Source organism: Dasypus novemcinctus, chromosome 11, assembly GCF_030445035.2.
Source record: "Dasypus novemcinctus isolate mDasNov1 chromosome 11, mDasNov1.1.hap2, whole genome shotgun sequence".
Lineage (NCBI taxonomy): Eukaryota > Metazoa > Chordata > Mammalia > Cingulata > Dasypodidae > Dasypus > Dasypus novemcinctus.
Genome location: NC_080683.1, coordinates 9010000 through 9033173, shown reverse-complemented (window position 1 = coordinate 9033173; position 23174 = coordinate 9010000). Strand labels below are relative to the sequence as shown.

At 62.0% G+C, this 23174-nt stretch overlaps 1 protein-coding gene across 3 annotated transcripts; it reads right to left on the bottom strand.

Moving 5' to 3' along the window:
- Window positions 1-217: 217 nt before the first annotated feature.
- FGD2 (FYVE, RhoGEF and PH domain containing 2) lies at window positions 218-22320 on the bottom strand. 3 transcript variants are annotated; one of them, XM_058306663.2, is made up of 16 exons: window positions 22093-22320; window positions 18813-19044; window positions 17633-17713; window positions 16998-17146; window positions 16109-16265; window positions 15544-15682; window positions 15051-15109; window positions 14543-14689; window positions 13816-13908; window positions 9065-9144; window positions 8952-8982; window positions 8466-8558; window positions 7751-7882; window positions 5384-5530; window positions 4243-4389; window positions 219-3952 (listed from the first exon to the last, which is right to left on the bottom strand). In XM_058306663.2, exons 1-16 carry the CDS (start codon window positions 22158-22160, stop codon window positions 3740-3742), a joined length of 1968 nt encoding a protein of 655 aa, XP_058162646.1. In that variant the 5' UTR covers window positions 22161-22320; the 3' UTR covers window positions 219-3739. The 3 variants fall into 3 exon arrangements, with proteins under 3 accessions (XP_058162645.1, XP_058162646.1, XP_058162643.1); XM_058306662.2 differs by lacking the exon at window positions 22093-22320 and having other exon boundaries at window positions 218-3952; window positions 16998-17134; window positions 18813-19992; XM_058306660.2 differs by lacking the exon at window positions 22093-22320 and having other exon boundaries at window positions 18813-19990.
- Between the last annotated feature and the right edge of the window lie 854 nt (window positions 22321-23174).

The window sequence follows — 23174 nt, the reverse complement described above, 5'->3', positions numbered from 1 at the left end:
GGTGGTCAGGCTGCAGGCCAGAGGGCAGGCGGGCACTTCGGGAGAGGGCACTTTGGTTCTTGTCACTACAGGAGCAATGCGCGACACTGAAAAACACCCAATGCCAGCTAAGCAGCGAAAGAAGAAACGCAGTCGCCACTGACGTCTGTCGCGTATCTCTTTAGATTTTGCAGAGAGAAAATACTCTCCTATGAGCCGGACTGGAACGTTCCGCGGCCCAGTGGCTAGGAGTGCTGCCTCTCCCACCCCAGGTTGTGGGACCACGGGCCAGTTGATTGTCTCCCCTGGTGGGATATACGGTGCCTCAGTTTCCTCATCCGTAAAATGAGGATCATAATGCAGGTTTTTAAGAACCAAATGAAGCCATCTTCATAAAGGGCTCAGTATAGAGCTTGATAGACGCTGAGCGTTTTTCAAATGTTAGCTCCTTCAGCAGGTATTACTTTGCAGGTGAGTACATGAAGCTCTGAGCCCTCTTGTCAAATCGTCGCACGATCTCTCTTGCAGGCAGGTATGGGGCTTATCTAATGACTTCCCTCTTGGTGGGGTAAGGTCGCCAAATGCGTCCCCTTCTGAGAGATCTGTATGTCGTTTCCAATTTGGGGACCACGGGAAAGAATGGGTGGTGAATGCCCTTGTACCCAAGTCTTGCCCCACTGGCCTGGCCGTCTCCTTGGGGTGAATTCTCAGAATTGTAACTGCAGGTCAAGGGTGTGCGCGTGAGAATGTCGGGCTCGCAGGGCCCAGCGCCTGGACCCCTCTGTGGCCCTGCCTCGCTCCCACCCGCGGGGTCTCGCCCTGCCCCGAGCCTTCAGCTCCATCCGGAGGGGCAGCTCCCAGGTTTGCATGTCCAGCCCGGCCCTGTTCCCTGAACCCCAGATGCGGAGGGCCGGCTGCCCACTGCACAGGCCACCAGGCGCCGAGCCCTGTCTGGCTCGGGGCTGCCCCCGGCTGCTTCGCAGTCTTCCCGGCTCCGGTGGCGGCAGCTCCACCGGCCACATGCTCAGCCCAGAGACCTTGGGGTGGCCTTTGGCCCCCTCCTTCTCTCCCACCACATTCGCTCTGCTAGGAAACCCTGACCACTCTGCCTCCAAAGTAAACCCCAAATCCGATCCAAACCTTGGCCTAAGCCACTGCTCTCTCTGGACGTTGCCGCGGCTTCTTAACTGGTCCCCTCGCTTCCCCCTGCACCCCCTTTCGGTCTGTTTTCAACAAGCAGTTGGAAGGAGCCTGTTAAAAGGTCAGACCCCCCAGCAACTCCCCACCTCACTCAGCCCTCGATGGCCTCCAACCTCTGCTCCCACTCCCCACCTCCCCCAAGATGATCCGACATCTTCTGGGAGCACCCTCTGGCTCACTCTGCTCCAGCTACACTCACCTACTGGCTGCTCTTTACACTCACCAGTCACATTCCTGCCTCGGGGCCTTTGCACGTGCTATACCCTCTGCCTGGAATGCTGCTATACCCTCTGCCTGGAATGCTATCCCCCAGATACCTCCATGGCTCCCTCCTTTACTTCTTTGAGGCTGTTTTTTTTTTTAAGATTTATTTTATTTCTCCCCCCAACCCTTGTTGTTTGTGCTCGCTGTCTGCTCTCTGCATCTGTTCGTTATGTGCTCATCTTCTTTTAAGGAGGCACCGGAAACCGAATTTGGGACCTCCTATGTGGGAGGGAGGCACCCAATCACTTGAGCCACCTCTGCTCCCTGCTTGTTGTGTCTCTCATCGTGTCTCTTTGCTGCATCATCTTGTTGCCTCAGCTTGCCACGCCAGCTCGCTGTCTTGCTTTTCTTTAGGAGGCACCGGAATCGAACCTGGGACCTCCTGTGCAGTAGGCGGGTGCCCAACTGCTTGAGCCACATCGCTTTCCTGAGACTGATTTCAAACCTTGGCTTCTCAATAAGGTTTCCTTGATTTTCTTTCCTTTTTTTTTTTCCTAAATACTCCTCGATTTTCTTTTAAAAACACCCCTCCCCCACTCTCCTGCTACTCCCTTTCTCATTTTTTTTTTCCTTCTGCTAAGGTGACCAACTGTCCCTATTTGCCTGCAGCTGAAATGTTTTTCAGGATTTTGAGGCTTTCAGTTTTAAAACTAGGAAAGTCCAAGATGGACTTTTCTTTCCTTTTTTTTTTTGAGGTACCGGGGCTGGCAATTGAACCCGGGACCTCGTATGTAGGGAGCCAGCACTCAACCACTGAGCCACACCGGCTCCCCTGAGCTGGCTTTTTCATTTGTTTGCTTATTTTCAGGAGGCACTGGGAACTGAACCCAGGACCTCCCATGTGGGAAGCAGGCGCTCAACTGCTTGAGCCACATCTGCGCCCCCCCAAGATGGACTTTAATGGTCACTGCTCACATCTGCAATGCTCTACATTTCACTTGTTTATTGTGTTAATTGTTTTCCCCACTGGAATACAAGCTGTACAACGGCCAGAACTGTTGTCAGTCGCATTCACTGCTGTGTATCCCCAGAACAGGAATTGTGTTTGGCTCATGGAAGGTGTTCGGTAAGTATTTCTTGAGTGAACGGACAAGGGGTGGATTCACAGCCCCAGAGACGCTGCACGGGGAGGTTTCTGGGGCTCCTTACAGTGCCCCCCAGGAGGGAAGGCCTGGGGCGGGGCAGGCCAGCTGCCGGGCGAGGAAAGGGGCCAAGGCCAAAGACCGCCTGCCTTTCCTTCGTGGCGGGCGGAGCCGAGCAGAGGCTGAGCCTGCTGGCAACCGCCGAGGGTCCAAGAGCCCAGGCCGCCGCTCCATGTGGCCTGCTGGCCGCCGCCACCGCCTGGTCGCCCTTTGGAAAAGCAGCCTCACCCTCCTGGCGGGGGCCAAACAAGGGCTCTTACCTTTTCCCTCCTGTCTTTCCTCCCCTCTTCCCCCCTCATTTCCTCTCTCTCTCCTCCCCTCTCTGCTTGCCCTATTGCTCTGCTGCCTAAAGGAAGAACTTTTGACTTAGTTCACTGGGTTAAAACCTGGCTCTGGCAAGCAGGAGCTGTGTGACCTTGGACCAAGTACTAAACCTCCCTGAGCCTTGGTTTCCTCTTCTGGAAAATTGGGATTTTAACTCCTGAAGGTGAAAGGCGATAATCCACATAATATACCTAGCACAGTGCCTGGCCCAAGAGACACTGATGATTCACTCTCATAATTTACTCTTATTATTACTACACGGCTGCACCTGACAGTGCGCAGTCACTGGTAGTTCACTTTCTTTCTTCTGCATCCGGGCAGCTTGGGCTGCACGCTATATTCCTGTGGGGACTTCCACAAACACCCATGTCCCATCCCAGCCCTGCTCACCCAGAAATATCTGGTAGTGGGCACGGGCATCGGCATTTTTCTTTTAAGCTCCCAAGGTGATTCTAACAAGCAGCCCTGGTTGGGAACCACCTCAGGGGACTGAAAGGTCCTGCTTCACTTTGTTTTATTTTGTTTATCTTTTTTCGTTTTTTTTTCCCTTCGGTGTGTTTGGGTTTTTTGGTCCTGTTTTCCTTTGGACTTGCGCACTTTTAGCACTGAAAGGCCCATGTCCCGGGAAACCCACTCCATCCCGGGAAAACTGGATGTCCGGTCGCCCGCTCCCCAAATCAGAACACGTGGTCTGAGCGCAGGTGGCTGGAAATGGATTATTTGAAAGCACAAGCTGAGGTGGTGGGTCACGCAGGGTGGGCCCGCGGCAGGGGCTGGGCTCTGAGCGGGCGGCAAGGTGGGGGCCGCGGGCGGGGGCGGCCCGCTGCGGCTCAGTCGCACGGGTCCCCGGCGGGCCCCCCGGGGCCGTGGCCGCAGGCCGCCCGCTGCACCGCCCGCACCCAGCGGTCCCGCAGCTCCTCGGTCTCGGCCCTGAAGGTGTGCAGCTGGCCTGACTGCTGCAGCTGGAAGAGCCGGGGGTCCGCGGGGGGCCCGGCGGTCACCTGGTAGCCCAGGAGGGGGATGGAGGTGTGCGCCCGCGTGTCCTGGAGAGGGGGGAGAGCGGTGGGCCGCTGTCCTCCCGCCGGCCCTGCCACTCCCAGGGAGCAGCAGGCCACCCACTCAGGAAGGGGGACGACAGCGGGAAAGAGGAGAGAAAACCCGCTGACCCTGAGGGCGCCGCCGTCCCCGGAGCCTGGGCCCAGCCCCGAGATCACCCACCCTGCGACTCGAGGGTGTCATGGCCGAGCTGTGCCTCGGTTTCCCCTCCAGACACACAGAGCCAATGATACCCCCCCCACACACACACACCCCGGGAAGGCGGGCGACAGGGTACCTGAGGGGCGGCGAAGACGTAGAGCACAAGGGGGTCGTCCCGGGGAATCACGCACCAGCCCCGAGGGCAGCCCTTTCCCCACTTGTCCCCGAGGAGCTGCAGGAAGCCGCATATCACGCTGCGTTCGGACCCCGCCGGGGCCCCTTTCTACAACCAGAGCGAGGGGCTGTCAGGGACGGGGCGCCCGCCGCGTGCCGGGCGCGGGTCGGAGGGGCCGGCAAGCCCTCGTGCCCGCCTTTGCAGCAAGCTGCAAGGAGGGGTGACTGTCTCTGAGGCTCAGAGAGGTCCCTTCACCAGCCTCTGGTGGCTCAGCTAGAGCTGGGGTTGACCCCGCAGGGGGCAGGTGCTGGGGGGCTCGGCCCTGAGCCCCAGGGAACAGCAGGGCCTGAGCAGGGCTCGGCCGCTCCCCGCTCCCGCAGCCTCTGAGGTCGGGGAGGGGGGCAGGGCGGGCCTGCAAGGACGGGGAGGGCTGGCAGCGGGCGACTCGAACCCGCGCGCCAAGCGCGACTGGGATGGACCGGGGGCTTCTGGGAATCCGCCTGGCTTTGAGGGGGGCGGGCAGCGGGTGGTGGTAACCCATGCCTGGGCCGGTGGGCACGTGTTTGTTGAGCGAAGCTGAACACAGCTGGGGCCGCCTGGGTGCTGACAGGCAGCCAGGGAGCAGCCCCGGAGCACCCGCAGGGTGCAGGGGTAGCTGAGGCCCCCTGGGCAAGTCGCTTCTCTGGCCCCCCCACGGGTAGACTGAGGGGTGGGACCCCACGGCCCCCGGAGTCCCTTGCGGTTAGGCTGGAGTCTCTGGTCTGCCCCTTTCCAGTGGGATCCTCAGCTGGAGCCTCGGTGTACCCATCTGTAAACTGGAATCCGCGACACCAGCTCTCTCCCAGGGCAGGGCACGGCCACGGGAGCAGGAACTGTCCAGAGAGGCCCAACTCTGGCCGGCGGAGGACGCAGAGGAGGGACAGGAGGGTGGATGACGGGGCTGGAGCCACACGGTGCACCTGCTCGGGGCCTGGCCCGGGGCCGTGTGGGCTGGGGCAGGGGCGGGAGGGCGGGCAAGGAGGAGGGCGCCGCCGGCCCTCAGCCCTGGGGCCCCCTGCGCGGTGACCGGAGGTGGACCACGGGCGGGGAGCGGCGCCCTCACCTCCAGGACGCCGCGCCGCCTGTCCTCCTTGTCCTCGGGCACCACGTTTCCGGTGAGGAACGTGTAGCAGTCGAGGCAGACTCGGTTGGGCCTGTTGTCATCGTATTTCAGCTCGGCCCGGTAGTCGGAGCACCTGGCACACACCACCTGCCGGGGGACAGGCGGGGAGGCCGTGAGAGCCACGGGGAGAGGAGGAGGAGGGGAACGCTGCGGGAGAGGAGAGGAAGCGGAGCGGGGGGCTCCCCGCGGGGGTGGAGGACGGGGACAGGGCGCCCCCAGCCCCGGCTTCACAGCCTGGCCCCGCCACACCCGCCCCGACTTCTCTCCCTGCGGATTCTCCTTTTGTGTAACGGGGGAGAAGATGATAACCCTGCTTTGTAGGCCACTTAAAAATCAGAAATCACCTGACTCTCCCAATGACCCCACCAGGCCAACAGGGCCGGGCTTTTATCCTCCCCCGCTGGGGGGCGGGATGGCCCCGAGGGGGCAGGGACCTGCCAAGGGCTGCACGGCTGACTGGGGCTAGCAGGACATTTCTTTAAAGTCCCACAGCTTAGCTTTAAGAGTCGTGCAAATGTTGCATTGCAGTCGCTCCTAGTCAGGTGCACTTGACCACCAGGATGTTTTTGCTGGGACAACATGCACTGTGTGGACGGGGGCCCACCCCGGCCCACCCTGCAGAAGCCCCCATGGAGGCTGGCGGGGGTGACGCTGGGGAGATGGGGAGAGGAGGTGCCACAGAAGCATCCTTCCTCTGGAAAGCAGCATGGGGGAGACTGGCGTGTCCCCAGGAGTCCACGACGTGGGCTTGGAAGCGGGGAGGGGCAGGGACGAGGGGGAGCCAGCACCGGCTGCAGGGGCTCGCTGGGTGCCAGCCAGCACCCGGCCAGGAGGACCCGGGGGCCGCCCTGCCCCACCCTCCCAGGATTCTGGCCTGGCAGGACAGACGAATACTGAGCGCCTGAACCACCCACAGGCTGACTCACCAAGTTCAAAGTTACGCACGGGCACGCGGACCCGAAACCGGGCCAAGCTTGCCCCCTCAGCCCTGCACGGGGCTCCACCTACTTTGGGGATATTTTATGCCTTTTTTTTTTTTTAATTGAGAGCTTTAAACCCCTTTTATGTTATTAGTGTGTGTACTTATTTTTTCCCTGCCAACTTTTTATTTTGAAAATCTACAGATGAGTTGAAAGAGACTCTCCACCTAAATTCCCCCATTGTATATTTTTGCCACATGTGCTCTCTCTCTCCATATACGTCTACCTTTTCTTCCTGAATCATTTGTGCATAAGCTAAGGTCATCATGGCGTTCACCCTGAAATAGTTGGTAGCCAGCATCTCCTGAGAACAAGGACATTCCTGCCTTATCCTCAGTGTCATTATCATGCTCGGGAAACTTAACACACATTCGGGATTATTATCTTGATATGGGTCATAATCTGATTTGCCCAATGGAAGTTTGAGCTATTTTTTCTCCATTTAGGATCCAATCAAGGGCCATACATTTCATTCAGTTGTCAGAATAGTCTATTTCTTAAGCTGGAAGGTACATACAGTGGATGCTGTATTATTTCTTATGCTTTACTGTATTTCTTAACTATTTTCAATAATTTTGGGGGACGACTTACAAGCGTGAATTGATTCAACGCTTACTGAAACAGATGTGAATCGCCAACAACAGGAGCGAATCCCCAGATCCTTTCTGTTAAGCTTTGGGGTGTTGCTCATCACTTCTATCTGAATATAGGTGTGTCCTCAGTCCTAGAAATGTACTTGGTGTCCTGATTTCTACTTAACACCTTTTGGGGACACCTCCCTGCCTGGCCCCAGCCTACCCCGGCTGGGGCGCTCCCGTGCCCCGGGACGGCCGCTGAAGACAGGGTGCAAAGGGCTTCTCTGTTTCAGAGTAAGTGGCAGGGCTTGTGCTGCCAGCAGCCACAGCCAGGTACGGCAGGTGTTTAAAAGAGTGAGGTCTGCCCCGAGAGCCGGCCTGAGCTGAGCAGGAGGGGCCGTGGGTGGACCCCTGCCTGGGCAGGGGAGGGAGTGACCCCTCAGCACCACCCGAGGCAGGAATTGCCGGCCCCCCTCTCCAGGCGGTGGGTGGTGTGGGCAGGGGCCCAGGGACGGCCAGCGCGGAGTGCCCAGAGCCACAGGGGGTGGGCGCCCAGCAGGCGTGGGCTGGGGAGGCCGTGGGCGCGAGGCCAGGGGGCTGAGGTTTGGCCGCCCCCCGTCCGGAACTGGAGGCCGTGTCCTGGGTCTGGGCCGGGGGCCCCGGGGAGTGTGGGGGTAGCGGGTGAACGAGTGGGGTCAGCTGGGGGGGAAGCCAGGAAGCAGTGAGGAGAGCGAAGGGGCACAGGCGCTCACGTGGCCGCAGGCCCGGCAGTGGTGGCGGCGGCGCGTCAGCGCCGTGAAGGGCTCCTGGCAGCGCATGCACATGGTCACCATCTTGTCCCGGACCCACTGCGGCGCCCGCAGGCCCAGCTCCTCTGACTGCAGCTGTGGGAGGAGAGGGTTGAGTGGGGGGTGGGGGTGGGGTGGGAGGGAGCCGAGCGCCCACCCGCGGGGGGAGGGGCAGTGTGTCCTGCTTCCCCGCGACTTCCGCAGGAAGCGGACAGAGCGGTGGGGGGGTCACTTCCCATGATCCCTATTTTACAGACGAGGAAACTGAGGCCCAAAGAGGTCGAGGGACGCATCGGACGAGGTGACAGGGCCAGCCAGAGTTCAAAGCTCAGACTTGAAACTGAGGCGCAGAAAAGTTCCCCAGCCCCCCCCACCGCCCTGCACCTGCTGTCTCGGCTCGCCCAGACTCAACCCTGCACTGCCCCCTGCAGCCACCTGCACGTAGAACCCCCCCAGGCTGCACCGAGAAGCTCCCAGAGGGGTTTTGGCTGGCGGGCGTGCCTTCAGCACTGCGGACCCAGAGCAGGGTGCTGTTAGGGTGGGCGGGCTCCCCGCCGGTCCCTTCAAGCCACGCCTGGTGGACGGCACGCCCCCTCCCTTCACGCTGCGCTGGGCAGAGCAGAGAGGGGCAGCCCTAGAGGGTGGCGGTTCCAGCCAGGGTGCACAAGGCTCCACTTGCCTCCTGCCCCGGGGCGTCGCCCTCAGACCCCTGGACCGCAGCCTTGAAGGTCTCGTTGCGCTTCTCGATTTGGTCAATGGCGTCTTGGCAGGCCTGGGAAGGGGTGGGAGAGGGAGGGCTCGCTGGCCTGGCCGGTAGCCACGCATTCCACGCAGGGTGCCAGAAGCCTGTGGGGCGCCAAGCCCTGGATTCAAGCACACTTGGGCCGATTTAAGGGAGGAAAACTACTAGTCCCAGATTACACATACGAAAACTCAGGTCAGAGAGATTAAGTGACCTGCCGCAGGCCACCCAGCTTGAGAGGCAGCAAGATTTGAACCCAGGTCTGACCCCAAAGATGGTATTACCACAGAGCAATGCTTTAGGAAAAGCGGGGAGCAATGGGGCACACCCAGGCCCTCCTAACATACACACGGACCCCTGCCCCTCGGCCCGGGTGGGCTAGGGTCCGAATTCTAGAAAGTCTCAGCCTAAAGGGGCTGATACCTGCATCCACGAAATCATTTCCTCCTGGGACCTGCTCGGAAAGGGAACACAGGTGTTGAGGGCAGCCGCCTTCCCGGTTTCCGGCCCCCCCCCCCCCGGGCCCCGGCGCCTACCGGGCTTGCAGCTCCAGGGTGCGCTGCTTCCCCGACACCAGGAAGGAGTGCGGGAACTCGGCGTCGGCCAGCTCCCGCACCTACGGGGGGGGGCGAAGGCGGCCAGGTCAGGCTCGTCCCGCACAGGCGCCCGGACGCTGTGGGGGCGCGGTGGGGGGGCCTGGGAGACGGGGACAGGCAGCTTGTCCTGCCTCCCAAAACCGCTGAGCCGAGCCCAGGGCCCGCGCCGGGCTCTGCTCTAAGCGACGGGATGCAGGGCCCCGGGGCTTGAAGGGCGGGTCAGCGGGCCGCGAGGCGCAGGCGGGGGCTCCTGGCACACAAGACGCCAGAAGCGCAATCTGGGCCTCGCGCTGGATTTGGGGCACGGCTCTTTCAGGAGCAGGCGCAGGGCCTAGAGTACGACCTCTGTGACGGTTTGAAGCTTTTTGGGGATCCCAGAAAAGATCACGTGCTTGAAGCGAATCCATTCCCGGGGGGGCTTTGAGTGGGTTATTTTGGGGGGCACGGCGGGGGGGGGGGGGCTTGATCCTCTCGCGGGAGGCCGTGTACACAGAGGGCGGAAAGTGGAGGCGCAGGGGGAAGCGGAGAGACGGAACCCAGGAGCCCAGGAACCCAGGAACCCAGCGAGGACCCGGGCGAGAGGACGCGCCGGCGCAGCAGCCGGAAGCTGCAGCCCCCAGACCGGAAGAGCAGCTGCCACGGGACGGCTCCCGGAGTCCTCGACGTCCTCGGGCCGCAGAGCTCAGCGGCCAGCCTGCAGCGCCCCCGAGTGGCCGGCGCGCTCCCCACACCTGTTCTCAGGTACGAGCAGCACGACCCCCGAACCCTGGGCTGAGGGAAGCCCCTTTCGCCAGACGTGCCGCCTTCTTGCAGAGAAGAAGAATCCCTCGATTATTGGCCAGTATATGAGAAACATGAGGGCCAGAAGAATATGTTAAATGGCACCACGAGGGTACCGTCAGCCAAATCCAGAAACGCTGTAGGAGAAATGGGCTCATTTCCTCAGTGAATGAACGGTGGGGGCGGGGAGGGGGCGGGGGAGAGGCAAGGAGACACGAGCCCCGTCACCAATGATGTGCACAGATCAGCGTGAGACGACACGGGGCGGTCAGGCAAAGCCAAAGGCTGTGGATCTTATGAAACCATGTTAATTTGCTACATGGGCTGACGGTATCGTGCTTATCTTTTAGGGGAAAAAAAGACTCCTTACCTTTTAGAGAGACATACTGAAGTGGTCATAGGTTAAATGACTGTGTTTCTGGGATTTGCTCTAAACGATCCAGTGTTGAAGGGGAGTGAGGGGTACACTAGGGGAATGTGGATGAAATAAGACTAGCTTTAAACCGACAATTGTTGAAGCCAGGTAATGAGTATGTCTGTAGAGGTTCATTATACCATTTTCTCTGCCTAAAAATGCCCATAATAAAAAGGCAGAGAAGAATACTCACAGCAACCCCGGGAGGCAGATGTTATCATCCTCATTTAGGAGATGAGAGACTAGAGACTCAGAGAAGGTAAGAGGCCTACCTGAGGTCACACAGCATCTAAGCGGCAGGATGAGGCTTTGAACTCGGGTTTTCAGCCTCCAGAGATAAGGCATGGGCTCCATTTCCACCCCCTCCACCTCCCACAGAGTTCCACAAGTGCAGTCTTCTCCTGAGCCACAGAGGGAACCCAAGACAGTTCTAGCCTCAGCGTGGGGAACCTCTGCTGGCCTGAAATCCACATGAAGTCGCAGCCCCTCTGCTGCCTCCCTGCCACGGGGCTGCCAGGCCTTTGCACACTTTCCAGGCCTGGAGCCTCCTTCCCTCCGGGGGGTGGCACTGCACCCCAGAAAGCACTGACCCCCCGTGCCTCTCCCTCACCTTAGGCCCAGCCCACCCTCCGGGCTCCACAGGGCTCGCCTGTCGCCTCCAGAAGGCGCTCCGTGCGGTAAGGACGCAACCCTCTCGGCAATGGGGACCCCCGTAGGTCTCTAAGTGGAGAAGGTCTTGGGGAAAGAGGTGTTGGGGGGAGTCCCCCAGGCGAGGGGCGGGGTCTCAGCAAGGTGGGGCCGGTGGCAGCCCCAAGGCCGGCTGGGAAGTGAGGGGAGCCGGGGCCCACTCAGGTGCATGCACTCGGGGAGAGAGGATTTCCTACCTGGGGCAACAGTGCCAGGAGATCTGGCGAGACCACGTGACGAATGGACAGAGGGCAGAAAAGGGAGAAGCCCAAAGTCTGCAGTCCGGAAATGGACAGAGATAGGACGCTTTCAAAAGCAAAAGAGGGCCTGGGGGCGCCTGTCCTGGGGAGCCAGGATGCCCCAGGGTGTTCGCGTAGGGGTCCCTGGCTGCCCGTTACCCCCTCTGCACAGGGACAGCAGGAAGGTTTGAGAGCGATACCATGCCGGGTCTCAAACGCCCGTCCTGCTGGCTCACACGGTGCTAGTTAGGGAAGGACACCCCTTTCTCAGAAGCCTCTCCTGACACCTGTCAGCACACTGGCTTAATGCCCACATTTAGTTGGAACAAGACACTTGACTGCCATCTGCTGGTCAATTCTCATCACAAACACGCAATCCGTGATGTCTGCTGCCTATGGCACCCTCTTAGAGGGTGTCCTTGTGCAGTACACAACCTGGACAACCATACGTGGAGAACCTGGATAGGTGTGGCACAGCCTTCCTTCCTCCCGGGCTGGCCTTATGCAGATGGCACGACCTCAGGATCAGGTCAGATGTTGGGGACAAACAGTGGCTGAGAACTCGATCTTCCGGCCAACCAGGAGGAGGGGGCCCAGGTGTCATGGGCCAGTGGGAACCACCCCGGTAGATCGAAGGCCACACCTGCCTACAAACCTCCGACTCCACGGTTCCCGCCCAGTCAGACCTGGGCAGGTATGCGGCTCCACGCCTCCCAAGCCTGTGCCACCCAGGAGAGGGTGCTGTGCACCTGCGGGAGATCACGACCCGCCTGAGGGGAGCCGGCAGGCTGGAGCGAGTGGAATAGCACCCAAGCGCCTCAGTCCCTGAGCCACAGCTCTGTGCATTTCCTTCACGACTCTAAATTTTGGTCTCTAAATATCCTGGCTGGTCTGTGTCAGCCCCTGCCTCTCTGTCCCTGTGGGGCTGCCTGTCTTGCTTTCTCTGTCTGTAGCTCTCTCTAAACCTGTCTTTCTCTGGCCCATCACCCAGGAGCCCCCACACACGGCCTGTGCGTGCTCAGAGTCTGCACGTCCTGCCCCCCACAGAGGCTGGAAGGCTGGGTGTCCCTGGGAGAGGCTGCACCCCCAGGAGGCTCAGGCAGGAGGGGTGGGCCGTGGACCCCCAGAGGGTGCCGCAGCCCCAGGCCCCTGGCCCACCTGGCCAGGACAGCGCAAGGCCCTTGGGCCAGGGACTACCTGAGAGCCAGCGTTTCTCTCTGCCTCAGCTCCTGCTTGGAGCAGGCTGGGGGTGGGGGGGCTGAAAACGAGGGATGGAACGGCCCTAAGAGGTCTTTCCAGACCGCTGACTCTTCCAGACCAGCTCCCCAGCCCCCAGGACACCCCAGGACCCAGGAGGGGCCAGGCAGGGGCGGCCAAGAAGTGTCCCCGCCATTTCCTCTGTGCCTGACATTCCACCCTAAGCTTTATCCCTGCAGGCTGAAGCCTGCACGGGAGACAGTGTGACTTAGGGAGTAGCACCAGGGCTCTAGACTCCACAGCCTCAGTCCTAGTCACTTCAACCAGTATTTGCTGTGTGACCCCAAGCAAGTTATTTAACCCTTCTGGGCCTTGGTTTCTTTTTTTTTTTTTTAAATGGGACTAAAAAACTGTACAAGGTTATGCATAGCAGTTTTGTTTACAGTGGCCAATAATTGAAAACAGCCTAACATTCCTCAGAGGGGCCTGGTTGAATAATTCAGTGCTTCTATATAGTGGAATACAATGCAGCTGCACAAAAGGAGGGGAAAGTTCTTGTGTGCTGCTATGAAGCAATCCCTAGGATTAGTAGTCAAAAAAGCAAAGCACAGAATAGTGCATAGAGTATGCCACTGTGGATGTGAAACAAAAGTGAGGAAACAATAATAAATATAGTATTTTTGTGCCTACGCAAAGACTACCTCTGGAAGGCCTCCTAAGACGCAAAGGCTGTTTTGAGGAGGGGTCCAGGTATAAAGGGTACTTTTCGTTGTAGGTGCTGTTGTTGTTTTAAATACTGTTTGATTTTGCAATGTGATTTTGGAATGTGCATTATCCATACTTTTTTTTTTTTGAAGAATAACATTAGAATTATTTTTAAAAGGTAAAAAACAAAAATTGCAGTAGAGGATCCTTTCAGCCCCAGCATCTCAGGCTGCTGAGCGGCTCTGCCCGGGTGGGTGCCGCGGGCCCTGCTGGTTTGCAGCTGCCCCCGAATGGGGCACACACGAGCCAGCAGCGGGGCTGCCCCTGAGGATTCGCCCTGCCCAAATCGGGGCCCACGGCCTGCAGCGGCCGCACCACCGGGGCCGGTTTTAACCGCAGCACCCCAGGCCCCTCCCCAGACCTCCCGAGTCGGCACCCGCCTTTTCCCAAGGCCCCAGGGGCGATTCCCACCCACAGGAAAGCGCGAGAAGCTCTGGAGCAGATGGAGGGAGCAGAGCCGGGCCAGGCTGGGGGCGGGCACTGCGCGGTGCGCCGGGCTGGGGGAGCCCCGGGAAGGCCCCCGTGGCGCCGCCTCCCCTTTGCCCGGGACCCGCCGGGCCCGGCCCCCCGCCCTCCCGCCGTGCCCGCCCTCGGAGGCGGGCCCTCACCTTCATGCCGGCCACGTCGATGCGCGTCCGCACCTGGAAGTGGGCGCTCACCTGGATGACCCGGGGCACGCAGTACAGCAGCATGTTGTTGAACTGCAGGCGACACGGGCACGCGTGGGGCCGGGGCGGGAGGGCGGGCCCCGCTGGCTCCCCCTCCGCGCTCTGCTTGCTCACGGGACCTCACCGGTGTGGTGGGAACAGGCTTTATGGCCCCCGACCAACTGGGGGGCCACTAAGAGTCACCCTACCTGTGGGCATCGAGGGACCAAAGCAGACCTCAGAAATCTACGAGGCCTTTCTCATGGGGGCTCCGGGCAGCTGGGGTTAGGCGAGGCCGTGACTGCCTCCCCCGACTCCCCGCAGAGCTCCAGCAGCCACCCTGGCTTCTTCAGAGCAGACTTAGGGAAGTTCTTCCTGCAGCTAACCTAATTCCCTCCTGCTGTGCATTATCTAGAGCACTGATTAATACCACAGGCTTGGGAGCCAAATGGAGCGGGTTCACGCCCTGCCCCTGTGGCCACCTAGGACAAGTCTAGAGGCCTGTGGGCTGGAAAGCCCTGCGGCCTGGACGCAGCACATGCTCTGTCCAAAGTCATCAGTGTCGCGGGTGGAGACCGACAGGCCGCCCTTCCCTTGCCCCTCCTGCAGCGCCAGGAAGGCAGGCGGGACCCAGGAGCCCGCGGCTCAGGGACTTCCCTCTGTCGCACGGGCCCCCCAGCCCCTCTACCAGGAAGAGGTAGCGCTCCTGGGGGCCGCTGCGGCGGAAGGAGATCTTGAGCACGGGGCCCTCGCGCAGCAGGGCGTTGGAGGGGTCCACCATGTCGTCGTCAAGGCCCAGGCGCTGGTACACCTCCCACAGCTCCTGCAGCCGCTCCTGGGGGCACCTCAGCCAGGCCGGGCCCAGCGGGCAGGGGTCGGGAGCAGAGGGGGGGGCAGAGGGGCCAGGTGTCAGGGAGCAGGGGCGGGGGGGGGCGGGCAGAGGGGACAGGTGTCAGGGAGCAGGGGTGGGGGGGGCGGGCAGAGGGGCCGATGTCAGGGAGCAGGGGCGGGGGGGGGGCAGGCAGAGGGGACAGGTGTCTGGGAACAGGGGCTGGGCAGGGTGCAGAGGGGCCGGGTGTCAGGGCCAGGGCCGGGCAGGGATCGGGAGCAGGGCCGGGTGTCAGGGTGCAGCGGGCGAGGCCGCAGGGAGGGGGTGACGTCGCGGGCCGCGCGCTGCCCCGGGCCGCGCCGCTCACCATCTCGGCGATGGCTGCGTTGGAGTGCTGCGCGGCCGAGAAGATGGTGTCGAGGGCCTCTGCAGGAGGGGCAGGCGGGTCTGCTCTCAGGGCCGTGGAGCCAGCGCTCAGGGCAGGCGGCCCCGAGGCTAAGCCGCCCAGGCCTCGGCACCTGCCACGGCGGCCCCCGGGGCAGCCCTGCGCAGGCCGGGTGTCTGGATGACCATTTCCCCCCCTACCAGGGTGGGGAGGCTGGCGGCCACGGAAGGGCAGGGACGCTCACTGCCTCGCCCACCGACCCTGACCGGGAGGGCGCAGTGCAGGGAGCATGGGCTTCGCTTCAAATCCCAGCTCCTTTCCCGCTGTGTACCCTTGGGCAAGTCACTCAGCCATTCTGGGCCTAAGCGTCCTCGACTGTGAAACGTCGCTAACGGTAGAGATGGTGACTCAAGGGTGCTGTAGGTGTGTGGGAGTGGCCCGCGCCGCCCAGCCCCGGGCGCCCGGGGGTCCTCACTCTGGGCGTCGGCCCGGTCTGGGGCGTGGTCTGGAAGCTTCTGGACGTACTCCTTGAGCAGCAGCTCGTAGCGCGGAATCCTCTGCACGGGTTCCAGCATGTGGTGCTGCAGGGTCAGGCTGCCCGAGGCCTCGCTGCTCTTGGGGAGGGACAGGGGGGTGAGGACAGGAGGGGGGGGAGTGGGCGTGGCGGGGGCACTGTGGGGGCGTGGCCGTGGGGGGCGGGGCGCTTGGGGGCGGGGCCGTGGTGGGCGGGGCTGGGCGCTTGGGGGCGGGGCCGGGGAGTGGGCGTGGCGGGGCACTGTGGGGGCGTGGCCGTGGGGCGTGGCGGGGCGCTTGGGGCGGGGCCGGGGAGTGGGCGGGGCCGGGGCGCTTGGGGGCGGGGCCGTGGTGGGCGGGGCGGGCGCTTGGGGCGGGGCCGGGGAGTGGGCGTGGCGGGGGCACGGTGGGGGCGTGGCCGTGGTGGGCGGGGCGGGCGCTTGGGGGCGTGGCCGTGGGGGCGGGCCGGGCGCTTGGGGCGGGGCCGGGGAGTGGGCGGGGCCGGGCCTCGCAGGGAGCCCGCGCACCTGGATGCGGGTGAGAACCTCCTGGAAGAGCGCCGACTTGTCGGTCCAGGCGGCCAGCAGCTCGGCGGCGCGCTCGAAGTTCTTGACGTACTCGCCGTACATCTTCAGGAAGGGCGCCAGCTTCTGGATCACGTCCCCGATGCGGGGGGCGGCCGCCCTGCGGGGGCCTGCCCTCAGCCTGCGGACCTCCGCTCCCGCCCGGGCCGCCCCCCCAGCAGCCGCGGCTCCCGGCTCGCACGCAGGGTCCGCCCGCAGGGTGGGGGCCCGCCTCGCTCAGGGCCGGGCGCGCGTGGGGCGCGCAGCGGGGGCTCAGGGACTCGGGTGCGTATGACAGCGGGCGCTGCCTGCCAAGCACGGACAGACAGGCCGGCGAATCTCACAACCCGGGGGACAGTTGTCCGCCCGTCCTCGAGAGGAGGACGCTAAGGCTCAGAGGGGCACCGCTTATCCGAGATCCTCCTGGGGTAGGGCCGGAGAGTCACACGACCCCCGGACGGAGACCGCGCCCCACGTCTAGCTGTGTGCCCTTGGGCAAGTCACTTCCCCTCTCTGTTTCTCAATGTTCCCATCTGAAAAGCTGGGAATGATGATGGATGACCTCATAAGGGTTGTTTTGTTAAAATTCATGATGAAAAATGTCAAGCCATCCTCAAGAGATTACGATGAAGAGATTACGATATTCACCCCCTGGATTTAACAATTCCTAAACATTGTGGCACATTCCTTCATCTTGGCTGCAAGGATAGCCCAGGCCCCAGCCTCTCCGAGCCCCCCCGGTCCGCGCCCCCCGCTGCGCCCGTGGGACTGAGCCCGGAGGCGGCGGCCGTGGGGTCCCGCAGGGCCCGAGGGTGGCGTCCCCGGCCTGGCCGCGGGCTCCCGGCGGCCTCACCAGTTGTCCAGCCGCCGCTGCAGCTCCGGGAGGAAGAACTGCGAGTGGAACTGGTAGATGGAGGAGATGTTGGAGAAGATGAGCCTGACCACGTCCTCGGGGAAGGCCTTGCTGCCGCGCGCCTCCTTCAGCAGCTCCTGGAAGAACACCTGCCGCGCGCGTCACGCGCCTGCGCAGTGCGGCGCCGGGGGCCGGGGCCCTCTCCCGCCTGCCAGAAGCTTTCCCCTTCTTCATCTCCCGTCATCCTCCCAGCGAGCGCGTGAGGAGGTGGGCGGGGAAGGCGGTGTTGCGGCCCCTTTACAGGGGGGTAAACTGAGGCCGGGGCCGCGGGCCCACAGCCCTGACAGTGAGCAGGGCCCGCCCGCCCGCCAGGCCTGGGGCTGCTCCAGCCCAGGACCCCCGACCTGCGCGGGCTCGGGGCTCGAGCGTGCGCCGCTGGGGCGGCTGAGGGTGACGCTGGGGCCTGCACGCGCCCGTGCTGTTTTCTCTGCCGCGCTTGGGGCCGGCCCAGGAACCGGGGTGGGAGGATGTCCACCCCCACTCCCGCCAACGGGGTCGAAGGGCAGAGGGCTTCCAAGGTCAGGCCCGGGGGTGGGGCGAGGAGGCGGGGCTCGGGGTCAGGTGGGCCCGGGCACCTGGTCCAGCAGGTGGAGGCGCGCCACGTAGGCCTGCTCCGTCTCCAGCAGCTCCCGCACGATCCTCTTCTCCTCGGGCTCCTGCCGGGACGTCGGGAGCGAGAAGGAGACCAACGGGAGGGAGAGCTCAGGTCTCCTGATGGGCACCGGCCCCCAAAGAGGCCCAGCGAGCACCCCTCCCGGGATTCACAGCCCCCACACTCCGGAGCTGGCCTGGGCCTGCTTTAAGGGTAGCATGCGGCTCCTGGCAGAGGCCTTAAGGGGTCTGGAAACTTCTGCCTGTGCCGTGTTGGGCATGTGAACCGCCTGAGCCGAGGTCTGTGTACCCCGAGGGAAGGACATGGAGGGGAGCCGAGGTCTGTGTGCCCCGAGGGAAGGACATGGAGGGGAGGTCCCTGGAGGGGAGGCGCCCTGAGGCCAGCCCCCGGCTGAGCCCGGCCGCCCTGCCAGGCCCCAGGCTCTCTTGTCGTCCCTGCCCCAGCCACCAGAGACCCCAGGTGGGACGGACAGAACACCCCGCAGCCGCCTCCCAGGCAGCCCACCCAGTTGAGAGAAGACGTGAATTGTCGTTCTGGGGTGGTTTGGTAACCAGTTACTATGATCATCCTCCCCAGTATACAAATGAGGAAACCGAGGCACAGAGCGGTTGGAGCGGTCTGCCCAAGGTCGCACAGGTCACAAGCAGGAGAGCTGGGGCGTGAGCCCAGGTAGGCTAGCTCCAGGCTGCACCCCGTCGTGCCATCTAACCCTTGAACTTGACAAACCGAAAGCCCCAGAGATGGGGTGACCTGCCTGGAATGAGACAAGGCTTTCATCTAAGGGCAGGAACTGGCACTCGGGCCTCTCTTGCTAGGTTTGGATTCTTGCCTCCTCCGGGGAGTAAACTGAGGCCGCACCTGGAAGCGTACAGGGTCCACAGGGTGGACCCTGCCCTGAACTGTGGGGCCCTGTCAAGTCCCTGGAGCTGTCTGAGTTCCAATTGTCTGGCTGGAAAAGCCTTCTAGAGCGAGGGAGACGTGAAGTAACGCGGCAGGGGGCTGCAGGGGGACAGCCGGCTCCGCTGGACTCTAGCCTGCCCAGCCCTCTGCCTGGGGAACACGGGCTCTGGCTGGGGGCCAGGGAGGTGTGTGAAGAGGGGGTCGGCAGAGGCCCCAGCCCCCTTCCACCCTGCCCCAGGCACCTGGGGCTCCGTCCCGGGGCAGGTGCTGGGCGGGCAGGGCTTCCTCCAGCCCCCACTGGACAGCTTGCTCTTCAGGGAGCTCAGGTACCTCCTGCTCACTGTCCTGGGCCCCGGCTCTGGGGGCTCCTCCAGGCCGGGCTTCTCCCACAGCCCGGGCGGCGGCGGGGAGCTGCTCCCTGGGCGGTGCCGGTCCTCCTCCAGCCAGGGGGCTGCGGGCGCCGCTCCCGGGGTCCTGAGGGGAAGACAGCAGGCGCAAAGGATTCTCTGTCCGCGGAAGAGCCAGGCTGGTCGAGCCGTCGGCGTGGGGCGGCTGGGGCCATTCATGGGGATGCAGGTGAGCGGTGCCCGTGGGTGCCTGGCACGCAGCAGGCGCCTGCTAAGGAAGACTTCCACTTCTCTCCCCAACACCTCTCTTGGAGGGAACTCCCGTTTTCAAAATGAGTCAACATTGGCCGTGTTTTCATTCTATGGGGAACTACATACTTCCCTCTTCAAATTGCAGCCACATACAAAAACCCTTCCTCTGTACACGGAGGATTTATTTTTTTAAACAATTATTTCTTTTTATTTTTAAAGAAGCAATAGATCGTGATATAATGTTACATTAAAAATATAAGGAATTCCCATATGCCCCACTTCCTCTGCCTCCCACACTTTCCCACATCCCACACTTTCCCACACACTGAACCACATCCTTCATGAGTGTGGCACATTTATTGCAGTTGATGAACCTATCCTAAAACATTGCTACTAACTGGACTACAGCTTACCTTAGAGTTTACACTGTCCCGCACAATTTTGTAGGTTATGACAAAATATACAATGGCCTGGATCGGTCACTGCAATGTCATGCGAGACAAATCCAATGTCCCGAGTATGCCCCGTATCGCACCTATTCTTCCCTCTCCCATCCCTCAGGACCTCTGCTGGCCACTGCCTTCACATCAAACATAAGAGTATATGGAGGTTTTAAACGGCCTCCCAGCTCACCCTCGTTTTTGGTCTTAAAAATAGAGGAGACCTCACCCCTGCTTTCAGAGTCTGCAGCAGGAAATGCCTTACAACTTTAATAAGTGATACGTGGAGGAAAGGTGGGAGCCATGGAACAATCCAAGGTGAGGGCAGAGCTGCTAACACTGAGACTTTGCAAGAGCCCGGGGTGGACGCTGTGCTCTCCACACCTCCAGCAGGGGAAGACGCTGGCCCGAGCACAGTTTCCCTGTTTCCCTGGGGATGGCCTTCGTAAAGCAGCTTTGTGACTGGGTCGCAGGGGACACCCTTATTGAATTCGGGTTGTGTTCCAATTTCCTTGGTGTAGAAAAGCTTGTGATGGTGTAGACAAGCTGGTGATGACAGCATAGGCTAACTATCTTTATGCAAAAGACAGGTTGGGAAACAGGGCCAGAAAGGAATGAAACCCTCAAAACTCCATGAGGCAGGTCTTCATGACCCCCGTTTTGCAGCTAAGGAAATGGAAGTATAGAGAGGACAGGTAACCTGCCCTAGATCGTGCAGCTAGAAAGTGGCAGAGCTGGGATTCAAATCGGGCAGGTCGGCTCCTAAGCTCCAAAAACGGCCTCTCCCCACTTGAGTAAAGGAGAAGCAGATCCAGAGAGTCAAAATGACTTGCCCCAAGCGACACAGCCAGTTTGTGGTCCAAGAGGCTTGGCCCCAGTTCCCCCGGGGCCCTCGGGGCCCTCCTGGTGCCCCACAGGAGCTGGGCTGCAGGCTTTCTGTTCTACATTTGGTTTCAGCTTCTGCATTTCTCCCCAAGTGCCCCCGACCCGCTTCTGTTTCCTCTTGACCCCTCAGTTTCGGAACAGCTGCAGTGCTGGACCCCTCACCAGAAAGCTCAGGCCAAGGCGCTTGGCCCGGGGCCCTTCCCTCAGACGAGGGGTGACTCATCCTGCCCGGCAGAGGCTGCTCTGGCCCCTCTGGCTGAGGGCTGCCTTCTCTGTGCCAGAGGGGGACGCCCTCCGCGCGCGCCCGCCCCCCACTCCCCAGGGGGGCCGCGCAGGGCGGGCGGCGCCCTAACAGCTGTCCTCGGTGCTGAACAGATGGTGGCGCGGCGGGGCAGGCGCCCAGCTGGGAGGCCGCAGCGCCCCTCCGGCTCACGCGGCCGCCGCCTCCACGTTGAGGCGTTGCCCGCCCACAGTGCCCTCGACAGGGCCCGGCCCCTCCGGGGACGGCTGCCCGCCTGCCCTGGCGTGAGGAGGATCGCGGCGCCAGCTTGGCGTCCGCAGACACCCTGCCCGGGGCGGGGGCGCGCTCCAGGCCGCGCAGCGCCCCCTCCCCGGGGCCGCCGTTCCCGCTCGCCCACGGCCCCCGCCAGGACGGGGGCGCTCTGTCCCCCGCAGCTGGCGGTGCTGGCAGCTGACACGTTCTCGTTGGTCCCTCTCGGGGAACCAGCCCGCGTGGGCGCCGGGGCGCGGTGCTCAGCCGGAGCAGCTCCAGAGCCCCGGGGACAGCACTCCCGAGGCCCTCTCCCCCTCAGCGCCTGTCCCCAGAGAACGCCGCCTAGCCCCGGCCTGGGCCCGAGAAGCGCCCGCCGGCTGTGCAGGGCACGCACGCCACGCACGCCACGCACAACACGCACGCCCCGCGCACGCGCACTCACGCCGGCAGCGCCAGCGCCCGCGCCATCTGCCCTCCCGGGAGCCCCAGCACTGCCCAAGCTCATGAACTCAGTTCACGGGGCGTCCTGCTCTCCGTGTGCCATTTCCTCATCCATAAAGCGGACAGTAGCAATAGAACCTGCTCCCCGTTAGCCTGAATAAATGAAGTAACAAAACGGCCTCGGCACAGCGGCCCATGGCAAGGGTGACTCCGTCCAGCTTGCCCAGGACAGTCCCAGCTTCACCTGTTGTCCCCCCCAAAAAATTAATAGCAGCCACTTTAGTTTCAAGTGGGTGCTTGTTTGAACGCGATCCTACACATGGGGAGACAATGCCCACTAAATAATAGCTCTTATTCCCAGGAGGTGCTGCAGAGCCAGTGGGTGGAGTCAGGAGCCCACACACTCACTCCCTGGCGCGCACACGCCTGGCTGCTCCAGGGCACACTGGGCCGGCTCGTCCTGCCTGGCTGCTGAGCCCCAGGCCCCAGAACAGACAGGGAGAGGTACCCAGGGCAGGGCCCAGAGGAAGAACCTGAGGGCCCAAGATGGCCCTGTCCCTCAGAGTAGGCATCTGCCAGGGCCTGTGCAGCCTGAGGGCCCTGGTGGGCTGAGGGGCTGGAAGAGGCCGTCAGCCCCTTGGTGATCCCCCACAGCTGCCCGTACCTGCTGTTCTCAAACACAGTCACCAGGTTGGACACGGATGCCATTCTCTTCTCATGTGCCCCCTCCATCCTGCAGGCCTCCACGGTGGCCCCTCAGCCAGCCCCAAAGGACAGAAGAAGGCCTCCAGCCAGGGCCTGGCCACCGGGGCCTGGGGGCGTGGACGGGCTAAGAGCTCCCGGGATCCACTCCCACTTTCCGTGAGGGCCCTGCAGGCCTGTTTCTGGCTTCAGAGTGAGGAAAGAGGAAGTGGTCCCAGGGCAGCAGCTCCAAGGGGCAAGGCCAGCGCACCCTCGGGGGGAGGAGCTCACTCGGCCCCAGCCCCTCCCTCGTCTTTCCCTCCTGCAGACCCCCAGTTCCAGAAGCCGTCCCTGAGCGGGCAACAGGGCCCCGGGGTAGATTCTGGAGCCAGTCCCTTGGCTGGCTTCCCGGCCCGAGCAGCTCTGGTCAGTCACGCTTTCTCCCTCCTAAGGTCTAGCGGCTATTGCTCGGTTCCTTTCTCAGCAAGCTCTTTCCTGCATCTGGCCCTGCTCACTGCTGTAAGGAAACAGTTTTATTAAAAATAAGTTACAGACCTGTTAAGGGCTGGCCAGAGAAAAGCCCAGGGAGTAGTTGGGTGCTGTCTCTACCCCACTGCCCCAAGGGAGGGTGGCTTCCTCTCTGAAACTCGGATGACAATAATAGCTAACACACTCTTGTGTGCTCTAGAGGCATTATCTCACTTAATCCTATAGAGCCTTATGTAGTGGGTCCTATTACTAGCCTCATTTTATAGCAGAGGAAAATGAAGATCAGAGAGGTTAAGCGACTTGCTCTAAGTCACACAGGAAGAACACAAGAGGAGTCAGATTTCCAAAGCGAAGGTGGGTGTCCCGCAATTCCAGGAAAGACTTGGCGGTGAGCCTGGATGACCACGTTCTTGCGGCTCTGTTCCCAGGCTTCCTTGGATGTCTTTGCCTGATACCTCCTGTACCACTCCCCAGCCCTGGAGCACACCTTGTCTCTTCCAGAACAAATGGTTACTGCCTCGGTTCCCTTCCCATGCATCTCGAAGCGGTGCAGGGCTCCCCGCTGGGCTCCGGTCT

Excerpts from the sequence above, each read along its gene's own strand:
- FGD2 (XM_058306660.2), bottom strand. The coding sequence starts at position 19,136 with ATGAATGGCCCCAGCCGCCCCACGCCGACGGCTCGACCAGCCTGGCTC. Across the intron at positions 15,683-16,108 it reads AGGTTCTCACCCGCATCCAG|AGCAGCGAGGCCTCGGGCAG; the intron begins GTGCGCGGGCTC and ends TCCCTCCCCAAG. Across the intron at positions 8,983-9,064 it reads ACCCTGGAGCTGCAAGCCCG|GTCCCAGGAGGAAATGATTT; the intron begins GTAGGCGCCGGG and ends CTTTCCGAGCAG.